This window comes from Macaca mulatta, chromosome 7, assembly GCF_049350105.2.
Source record: "Macaca mulatta isolate MMU2019108-1 chromosome 7, T2T-MMU8v2.0, whole genome shotgun sequence".
NCBI classification, from domain to species: domain Eukaryota; kingdom Metazoa; phylum Chordata; class Mammalia; order Primates; family Cercopithecidae; genus Macaca; species Macaca mulatta.
In genome coordinates, this window is record NC_133412.1 from 97,383,510 (window position 1) to 97,393,750 (window position 10,241).

Here is a 10,241-nt window from a genome sequence, read left to right on the forward strand (position 1 = left end):
GCCAGGCTCAGCCCTATGAAACTGGCCCAGGGAGGTCCGGGGATCCCAGGTTGCAGACTGGTGACATCAGCAGAGAGGCCCTCAGACTGGCTCAGCCAGCTAACCCCTGACCTGCTGGCTCTACCAGATATTCTGACTCCCCGCACCCCCAAGTCTGTCCCTTCTTTCTCAGCTGCTCTACAGCCCCAGGCATGAGTGAGCTGCCCCTCAAGTTTGGGATTAGGGAGATCAGAGTAGGAGCAATCTCATTTCACGTCCCCCACCCCCACTGTAGCCTGGGGAGTTGGGGGAGGCTTAGGCCTTTCCACTCAGGCTTGGGTGGGAACTGAGACCCCCTTCCAGAGGTACAGAGTACCTTTCTCTCACTGAGAGGAGTCTTTGCTCATTTGGACTCGAGGATTCCCTTTTCTCCAACTTGGAATTCTTCTGGGAATCCAGACCAACCGGCTCAGGCACCTGTGCTGTGTGCATCCTAACTCCACCCCGACACTGGGGAAACACCAAGGATGGCACAGAGGCGATCCCAAGGCAGAGAGGAGGAGGCTAGGCATCTTCAGGGAGGCTCTCCTCGGGTCTTGTCCTTGGGCCCGTCAGCCAGGGCCTTCTTCCTTCTTTCTTTCCTTCCCACTGGTGTCCCAGCTCTGCCCACGGGCCGCCGAGCAGAAGACAGCGAAAACAAGTTGACAAGAAGACACAAGGAAGCAGAATCCAGGAGGGGCTGTTTGGTGATGCATCAGGCAGGGAGGCGCCATGGGGAGTGGGGACAGAGAGGCCCCAGGAACTGGCAGGGAGCCCTCCACACCCACACTGCCTTTTCTTGTCCAGCTCCAAGCACCAGAACCTGCCTGGGGGTGGGGGCCGGTGCCCCACCTCCAACACTCTCAGTAGACACACCAGGGGATATCAGACTTCCAGGCAGGTCAGCCAGAGGGCTTTGTGCAGGGGCTGGGTGTTCCTGCATCACTGCAGATACGGGAAGGGGCAGGGCCCTGGTTGTCCGGATGTGTGTGAGCACACGTGGACCCAGGCGGATCCCAGAGAACCAGGAGGATGCCTTTGTCACACTCTCTCCCTAGCTTTAATCAATCTTTCTCTCCCCACCCAGCCAGGTTTGAGTCAGTGCCCTAACCCCTGAGCCAGTCCCCTCCCCCCACCACCACTCAGGACTGTCTAGGTCAGGACAGGGTGTGTACATGGTATGTGTGGGGGGACACCATGGGAGCAGACACTCAGCTCAGGACCTCAAGGAGCTGAGGCCAGGCCGCTGCCCAACCATTCCTTACCGATACAGAAGCAAGAACATGAGTCTAGAATCCTAGACCAAGGGTAGAGACAACTTTGGTTTCAGTGCTGAAGCGCTCTGGCCAAGAACCATGGGCAAGTCTCAACAGCAGTTTCCTCATCAGAACACTGGGCCTAATAATCTCTTCCCTGAGACTCTGTGAGGATCAAATGGTATCAAGTATTCTCAAAGGTACTTCAACCGTAGAATGCTACTCATGGGGACCGATACTGTGGTTCAGGCAGGGCGGAGCAAGAGCACCCTGGCCCACTTCTGGGAACATGGAGCCCCTGAGCCTCCCCAGCTATGGTGAATGGGGGCCAGGGCAGAGGGAACATCTGGACGGTGCAGGGGTCATGGGAAAAACTTTTATGATGCTTCTAGCTGGAGAAACTCACAGCTGCTCTGTTCAGGCTCTGCTCAGCCAGAAGCAGAACCTGATCCCAAGCCCTGTTCCTGCTTGGAATCTAGACCCAGTCCCAGCCCCAACCCCAAACCAGAAGGTAAACACAAGCTCAGCCCTCACCCTGAATTCTGCCCCAGACACTGAGGCCTTGGTTCTCCCTGAGAGGAAACAACAGGATGGCGCAGAAAGAATGAGCTGACAACACCCCATGTCTCTTCCCTTTCTTTTCCAAAAATAAATGGCTGTAGTGATGAAGGTAGTGGTGTAGTGGTAGCAGTGACAACAGGTTGGTAGCCTGAGAGGGCCTCTCCATTCTTTATTCAGTCCCAATAAGTTAAAGGGCAAGGGTAGGGGGCAGGGCCTCTTAGGTGAGGATGCTGCCAACTGAAGGCAGCAGTTCAGCCAGGTGCTCCAAGATGCCCATCGCTTGGCACAGCGGGTTACCCTGCAGGTTGAGGAGGACCAGCCTGGGGCAGGAGGCAAGAGGCTGGAGCGCTGCAGGTTGCTGGAGGCCTTGTGCAGGAGAGTCAAGGAAAGCTTGGCAGGTTCCTCCCAATTCATTTGCTCCTGTGTACCCTCAAGAGCTGGGGACTGTTGCCTGGAAGTCTGTTTGATGGGCATCTCATGTGCTCCCTGGAGGGAGTCAGGCTCTAGGCAGGGACTGCAAACATCTGCCCACAGGGTCAGCCAAGAAACAATGAGCGGCAACACCCCAAGCAGACTGGTGTAGTATCAGGGGAGTGGTGGAGGGACCAGCCTGGTCCAAAGAGACATTTACTATTCAGCAACGACCAAGGGCTGCTGAGGGAAAATACCAGTGTAAGGTTGCTCTAACTTCCAATTTTTAAGAGGGGAATCAGAACTCTAGATGGTTTTTAAAGTATGAAACTTCCTGATTTTCAAAAAGCTACATGGAGCTGAAGAACAGCTGCAGGCTGCCCATTTGTGAACTCTGATGTAAGAAAGTCACTTACACTCTGCCAAACTCCACCAGTGCAAGTCAGTGATAGCCCAACAGCCCCAGGCTCTCCCCCTTCAACTCACACTACAGAGCCCCTGTCTCCTGCCCTGCCAGAGGGTGGCACATACCCTGCCTGCTGTCTGTCCCTCCCCAGGGTGGCACCTCACCTTACCCACTGTCTGAAAGGCACCCAGAAGGAAGGATACGGTTGTTGCACAGTAGCAGCTCCTGCAGCCGGGGTAGGTTGGTGACGCCATCCAGGGACTCTATGGCATTATCACTGGCCTGCAGCACCTGGGGGCAGGGAGGGCAGGGAGGCAGGACAGGCGCTGTTAGCCGGGGATGGTTCAGCAACTGAGGAGCTCAGGCTGACAGGCCCACAGCGCACACAGGGGCTCACGGGTCAGGCTGCGTGATGGAGGTGGAAGGCACGCAGTTACCTGTTCGAGGTGGAAGGTCCTGCACATCTCTTTGTGGGATGGGCAGACTTCTGAGGTAGAGGAAGAGGAAAAGAACCGCCCATGACAGGGATGGAGACACGGGTACTTTACCTCAAGGCAGCGCAGGGCAGCCAGTGCAGGTGGCAGGGTTCGGAGACGATTGTGTGACAGGTCAAGATGGGTGACCAAGAGCAGCTGTTCCAGATGGCAGAGCACTGTCAGATCCTGGGGGGTAAAGGGAGGAAGGAGGTGATGGGCTTCCCAGGAGACCTGGGAGAGGGTCCTCAGCCAGCGTTTATTAGGCACATGCCCTCTGTGCCCCACAGGCCCTTGGGGACCCCAGCCAAGGAGAGGATGGGAGCACATGGAAAGCTGACCTTACAGTCCACAGCAGTACATGACATGGGACAGTGAGTGCTGTGAGTAGGGTAACCAGTGGGGTGGGTGAGGAGGAGGAGGCCTGGAGTTCGGAGGTACAGGGGCCAGTGGAGGGTGCTGGGTAAACAAAGACTGGTCCCCCATGGGGACTGGTCCTGATGAGGCAGAGATGAGTTTGGGAGGAATGGAGGTGGGCTGTGGTGATGTGATAAAACTAATGTGTTGGGAAGGTGGACTAGGAAAAGTGGAGCCTGGACAACTTCTCAGGAATCTCTGGAAAGTATTTGACCTTCAGGTATCGGGGGTTGCTCCAGGGTGAGATGGGCTGGAATGTGTGGGAGGAGTGGGCTAGGGGTCATTCTGAAGGAAGATGAAGCTGTGACCAGCCTGGGGAAGAAGCAACACAAGGAGGTCCTGGTGACTCGGGATTTGAAAGTGAGTGACAAGAAGAAGAATTGGCTGAGTGACAGAAAGGCCTGGAAGAGGAGAAAGCTGGGAGGGAGGGATGAACTCTATCTTGATTGGGAGGAAGTCCACGAAAGCACCTGAGACTGGGGGCAAAGTCAGGGACGTGGGGAGGCCAGCAGGATGAGGGCCAGGGGAAGGCGTGCGTGGTAGCTCATACCTTGTGAGCCAGGTGCAGCACACGCACCTCAGCATACTCCATCTTGAGCACGCTATTCTCCAGCAAGAACTTGCTGCGCAGGTCATCCAGATATGCTGCCCGCATGGGGTCCACGGCCTGGAGTGGATGGGGTGGGCAGGGTACACATGTCAGCCGCCTGCCTCCTGCCTGCTGGGCCTCCCCCTGGCCTGTTCTGCGGGCACAACTTGCCTTGAGGGTCTGGAAGTACTGCAGGGTCTCCTTCTCATACAGCAAGGGGTCCAGTGCCCGCATCAGCAGGATGATGGTAAGCAGGCACCCTGAGGAGAGGGCGGGGAAAAGGAGGATTTCTCCTGGATCCTCCTCTGCTTCTACCCTCCTGAGGCCCTCCTGCTGTCCTCTCAGGGCCACACTGGAAAGGGGCTCCCTCAGCGGGCTGTGGGAGCAGACTCTCACAGAATGGGGCCTCACATTTATTCTCAGGCTCCAGCTCCTGCAGCTCCTTACAGGATTCCAGCTCAGACTGCAGCACTGTGGACTTCTCCACTGACAGCTCACACCTGAGGGTGGGCAGGGTGGGGAGGTGTTGAGGCCCGCAGCCCTGAAGCACTGGTCAACATCCCCAGTATCTAGACTGAAACAGCTCCTTGAGGCCCCAACCTCCTGCCCTGGCTGCCTAATGCCCAGAGTCCAGAGCCCCTCTCCTTGTTTTGTGCTTCCCTATCACCACCTGAATAGCTGCTCGTCCGTGGTGGAGTCCCGGCACCAGCCCTCCTGGCGGCCTGGGGAAAGAGTAGGTGGTTGAAGGGTGCACCCTGGAGAGGAAAAGAGTGATGGGGACTGCTGCAAGGGGTGGAGGCTGCAGGTTCCATCACCTTTTAAAAGCACGCATTCTTTCTGGACATCACCTGCTGTCCAAATGACGCGAAATGTATGTTGGGGCAATTGGTCGTTGAGGGAGGCAGGAGGCAGGTCACAGAGCTGGGAGTACTGGGTCAAGGAAATGCCCCGGCCTAACTCCTTTTTTGACTGTCCCACCCAGCCCTGCCCCAGACCCCACTTCTGCCCCACCAATCCTGGGATACCCAGACATGGCTGGGCCGGTTCCTGCCATCTGGGGTCCTCCACTCTACAATCAGGGGAGAATCATCAACCATGAGCAGCAAGATCTCCGTCCTGGAGCCCACCTGGCACAAAGGACAAAGACAGACTTCAGCCCCATCAGCACCAGGCCCACAATCCCACAGTGCTCTTGACAAAAGCTGTAGGACTTACTAGGAGGGGCCGAGAGAAGGAGACGGTCAGACAGGCCTCGTCCCGGCTCACATGCAGGCAGCGCAGTGCATCCTGGGGGTCAGCTGCAGGGAGACACAGTGTCAGATTTCCTTAAACCCTCTCCCATTCCTACTAAGCCCTAAACACCCAGCCCCTTTCCTCAATGCTTACCTCGGCCTAGGAGCCAACGGTGATAAAACCAGGCACTCTGGTCATTGGGGTCAGTGAAGAAGGCATTCTGCACCAACTCCAGCTCTGTAGGTTTCCGGGAGGCATGGTGCTGTGGTCAGGACACTGGTGGGCTCCTGGCCACTCCAACACCCTACCCTCTCCTTGGAGTACTTCCAGCCCCCAGTGTCACTTATATGCTGTCCTTGCACAGGGGCTATGTATGTCAGTTTTATCTTCCCCATCAGACACTTGAGCTCCCTGCAGTCAGGGACTGATTCTTAGGCACCCCTGGAGCCAGGCATGAAGTAGGTGCTCAATAAACCTGAGTGACAGGTTCAGGAACAGGGTCAGGCATGGGGACTGGAAGGGTGGCACTGCAGAGTCCTCCCTTCTGTAGGAAGGAGGACCCCTCACCCTGCTTACCTTTGAGCAGCACATCCTCAGGGAGGCGCCCCTGTGGTCCAGAATCCGGCTGGGGGTGCAGCTGGGGCAAGAGACAGGAGCGGTAATGCCAGGACGAGTAGTTGGAGAAGTTTCGGGTGATGAGGCTGTCAGTGAAGGCTAGCTCTTCTGCAGGGGGCACGGCTGCCTGTGTGGCCACAAACCGCCGATAGTCCCAGCAGTGAACTGGAGGGGAGAGGTGACAGCATATCTTAGAGGCAAGGCAAGAGGAGCTACCTGGCTGGGACCCCTAGAGTCCCCTCAGAGAACTCCTAGAAACACTTCAGTGCACTCCACGGAGGAGGCATTTGACTCCAACATCCCTTTCAGCACCAGCTCAGTGGACCCATCCTGGATATCCCTCCCCATTCTGGGCCTTACTGAGGCCCCAGTACCAGAATGTGGGCAGGTGAGGGCTGTGGGGACAGAATCTGCAGGCACGTACAGTTCCGCTCATCCACCTCCAGGAAGCGGGCACAGAGCTCCAGCTCTCGGGCCCAGTTGGGTTCAGGCAGGCGGCCTAGCAGCCAGCATCGGTGGTGCCAGGTGCCATAAGACTTGGGGTTCACCCGCAAGCAGCTCTCCAGGAAGCCCAGTTCTGCCTTCACCAGAGCAGCCAACTCTTCAGGAGACCTGTACCCCGAAGGGAAGGGGGGTCAGGGCTCTCCTACACTCAACCTCAGCTCATCCCTCACTTTCTGCACCCAGCCCCCTACTGTCCTCCATCTATGCCACTGGCTGCCCCATTCCTCCTCCACCCCTGGACCCACGCAGTGTAGGCGCAGGGCCAGGGCAGTCTTCTGAGATCCTGAATCCCTACGCACTTCTGAGTCTCCAGCTGCTGCAGCACCTCTCGTCGGCAGTTCCAGAGGGTGGCAAAATCAGGGTTGGCTCCCAGAATCTGACTTGTCAGTTCCAGCACTGACTCATCCAGCTCACCAGCCTGGCGCTGAGAAGATAGGTGGCAGGGTCAGAGATCATATCACTTTCCCACCACAGGACTAAATAACGTAAACTCAAAACCACCCAATATTCTGTGAATCCCACATTATACAACAGATACTATGAACCATGCTTTATGGCCTTACAGGTATTCTCTCATTTAATCTTCACAACGGCCTTATGCAGTAGGTGCAATTATTAGCCCCATTTTACAGATGTGCAAACTGAGGCCCAAAGAGATCCAGCAACTTGTCCAAAGTCATACAGTTATAAGTGAGAGAACCCAGAACTGGATCTAGGCAGTCTGACTTTAGGGACCAGCTCTTGGCCTCCATACTATACTAAGAGAGCTACTTGGGGTCGGGGCTACCTCTGAGGGCCCCACCTTCTGGAAGACGGCCTGGGTGGCTGACTGGTATAGCTTCAGCTTCTGCTCTCGTTCTAGCCTTTTGGCCTCCGCCTGCTCTTCTGACGTCTTCACCTTCAGGCGTCCGTGCTATAAGGATGAACGGGTTGGAAGAGTGCAGGTTGCCTTGCAGGAGCCGACCTGCAAAAGCCCCACACTGTGAAGCCCTAGGTTCATACGGGGCAACCAAGTGCACGACCACTGCGGGTGAGGGCGCGGGCGTGCGGAGATGAAGGGCTGGGCTCAGGGTTCTCACCATGGTGCCGGCTCAGGGTTCAAGACAGGGGAAGGGTCCAGTGGTAGCCCTCGAAGTCTGAGGAGAGAGGTGTCAATCACGTAGCCCCGCCCCCTACTAGCACCGCCCACAGCGGTTTCCCGGAAGCAGCAAGCGTGCCTGGGCAGAGACCCCTAGGGTGTAAAGAGGTCCTGGGACAGGCTTTGCACATTCAGCAAGAGGCGAACACCCGTACTAGAACTTCCATCCGTATGGCCCTTCCTACAGCCCGATTCGCCCGGGCCAGAGCCCGAGCCGGGGAACCTGGGCGTTAGGGACCACTCTGCGCACCAAAGGTTGCCGCTCCCCGCCCGTCCCACGGCTCCCGGGCACCCCCGCCCCCCGCGGGCGGACCCACCTGCGCTGGGAGGAGGCGCGGGGGATGCGGAGCTGCGGCGCCCGCCACAGAGCCCAGGCGCTGGCTAGAGCGGCGCCACGTCCTGGCTCACCGAAACGCAGCGCCCTCTGCAGGCTTGGGGAGGGACTTGCGACGGAGGAGGCCGGCTCGGAGGCGCGTGCGCGGGGGCTATGCGCTCGCTGTCTGGAAACGCCTCGTACCTGTTAGCCACCTAGTGTGTACGAGTGCGCACGCGCGACTGTACCGTGCGTGTGAAATAGTGGGGAGGACCATGCCAGTTGGCAACTCAAAATGTAGTGTAGTTAGTGGAAGAGGTTTCTCCAACAGCCAGAAACCCGCACCTTCACTACTCCACTGACCTCACCCTGGCCACACCGACACCCTTCTATATGTCAAATCTAACAGGTGGAGTTGCCTGTCATTTTCTCTAACCTCTGAAGCATTTGACCCACTTCTTTATACTTGACACCCCCATCCTGGCTTCTCCTCCTGCATCTCTGCCTCTCTCTTCTCATCTGTTCACCTCCACCCCTAAATGTTGGTGATCTCCAAAGGGTCCTTTCCTCACTGCTTTTTCACTTCACACACTGTTCCTGGGAGAATGTTTAAGCGTTCAACTGCTTCGAGTTGGAGCTCCTCAGAGCTGTTTTGGCCCACAAATCTGGCATTACACTTTCCCTGGGTGAGTTCATTCACACTCATTGTTTTAATTACTACCTGTAAATTGATGACACCCAAATTTATATCTCCAACCCAGATGTCTTGCAAGCTTAAATAACAATAAATAATATACATCACATACATATTCAAACACCTATTGGATATCACCTGGTGTCCCAGAGACACCTCAAACTCCAAAAGCCAAAAGGTATAAATTTTCTCTCATCCATCCTCTCTAAACATTGGCCTTTACGTTTTCTATTGTAGTGAGTGGCACTATTTCCTCCTCACTTCTTAAACTCGCTTAAATACTCTATTCCCACTGCCACTAGAAGTTCAAACTCCGAATTTCTTATCCAGATTGTTGAAAGTCTTTTCAATGTTCTCCACCTCATCCCTTGTTATCAGTCCATCCTCTGTGCTGCTGAATCAATTTTTCTAAAATGCAGATTTGATGTCCTATCTCTGCCTGAAAGTGCTGAGTGGCTCTTTTTCAGGATAGAATTGTAATCTCTCAGCTTAGCACATCAGACCTACTGGCATTTGGGCTCTGCCTACTCTCTGGCTGTATGTCCTGCCTGACCCTGCCAAAAACCCTTCATGACAGCCTACAGAAATACTTGAAGTTTCCTAAATGTGTTAGCCTGTTCCCTCTCCTTGACTCTCCTTTCTCTACACTCCTCCTTTGCTGCAGTAAATCCTGTTTAAGATTTAACTTTTTGAACTCCACAGAACAAAGAAAAAAAATTTAACTCAATTGGCACCTCGAGGAAGTTCTCTAAAATGCCCGTCTGATTTGATAGACCTACATATGTACTTTCAAAGACTGTGATTTTTTTCCCTGTGCCTACTGTAAGGAAGGTTTTCTGGTGGAACCTTCATGAGGTTCATGGTGGCTAGTGAGGGTTCCACATGTACATGTGTGTGATGTCATTGTGAATAGTGTGTCCATGTGGCATATGTGTGTTTATAACTCACACCTGGGTAAGAAGATAGTGCTTTAAATCTTTTTTTTTTTTTTTTTTTTTTTGAGACAGGGTCTCACTCTGTTGCCCAGGCAGCAGTGCAGTGGCACAATCTCTGCTTACTACAACCTTTGCCTCCTGGGTTCAAGCAATTCTCCTGCCTCAGCCTCCCGAGTAGCTGGGACTACAGGCATGCACCACCACACCCAACTAATTTTTGTATATTTAGAAGAGACGAGGTTTCACCACGTTGGCCAGGCTGGTCTCAAACTCCTGACCTCAGGTGATCTGCCCACCTTGGCCTCCCAAAGTGCTGAGATTACAGGTGTGAGCCACCACGCCCAGCCAATGCTTTAAATCTTTATATATCCTCTTTCTCAGCCCCTGGAAATGTATGTAAAGTGTCCATTATATGCTTGTCCTTTCCTAGATCCTATAACAGATTACAGAGGAAAAGAGACATTTTTCCTATCCCTGTGTATTTGTAGTCCCAGTGAGTAAAGAGTTAAACCATTTATTGGTTCTCTTTGTGCCAGCCACTGTGATGGGAGTTTTGCATATATATGAGGGATGTGCATGCACATAGAATTACAGGTAGGAGGCAATAAGCAGAGTGATTAAGAACATGGATGCTGGAGCCAAACTGCCTGGCTACAAATCCTAGCTTTGCCACTTACT

At 54.6% G+C, this 10,241-nt stretch overlaps 1 protein-coding gene across 5 annotated transcripts; it reads right to left on the bottom strand.

Moving 5' to 3' along the window:
• Positions 1 to 1,975: 1,975 nt before the first annotated feature.
• On the bottom strand, positions 1,976 to 8,000 carry RABGGTA (Rab geranylgeranyltransferase subunit alpha). 5 transcript variants are annotated; one of them, XM_077940787.1, is made up of 17 exons: positions 7,939 to 8,000; positions 7,563 to 7,619; positions 7,286 to 7,396; positions 6,783 to 6,907; positions 6,404 to 6,591; positions 5,941 to 6,144; positions 5,518 to 5,601; positions 5,347 to 5,429; positions 5,157 to 5,258; positions 4,947 to 5,052; positions 4,802 to 4,853; positions 4,543 to 4,631; positions 4,303 to 4,391; positions 4,120 to 4,209; positions 3,201 to 3,314; positions 2,856 to 2,943; positions 1,976 to 2,193 (listed from the first exon to the last, which is right to left on the bottom strand). In XM_077940787.1, exons 2-17 carry the CDS (start codon positions 7,563 to 7,565, stop codon positions 2,129 to 2,131), a joined length of 1,593 nt encoding a protein of 530 aa, XP_077796913.1. In that variant the 5' UTR covers positions 7,566 to 7,619; positions 7,939 to 8,000; the 3' UTR covers positions 1,976 to 2,128. The 5 variants fall into 5 exon arrangements, with proteins under 5 accessions (XP_077796913.1, XP_077796911.1, XP_077796912.1 ...); XM_077940785.1 differs by having other exon boundaries at positions 1,976 to 2,201; XM_077940786.1 differs by having other exon boundaries at positions 4,093 to 4,209.
• Positions 8,001 to 10,241: the final 2,241 nt, after the last annotated feature.

Excerpts from the sequence above, each read along its gene's own strand:
- RABGGTA (XM_015143453.3), bottom strand. Across the intron at positions 5,259-5,346 it reads CCTTCTCTCGGCCCCTCCTA|GTGGGCTCCAGGACGGAGAT; the intron begins GTAAGTCCTACA and ends CCTTTGTGCCAG. Across the intron at positions 4,392-4,542 it reads GCTGGAGCCTGAGAATAAAT|GGTGCCTGCTTACCATCATC; the intron begins GTGAGGCCCCAT and ends CCCTCTCCTCAG.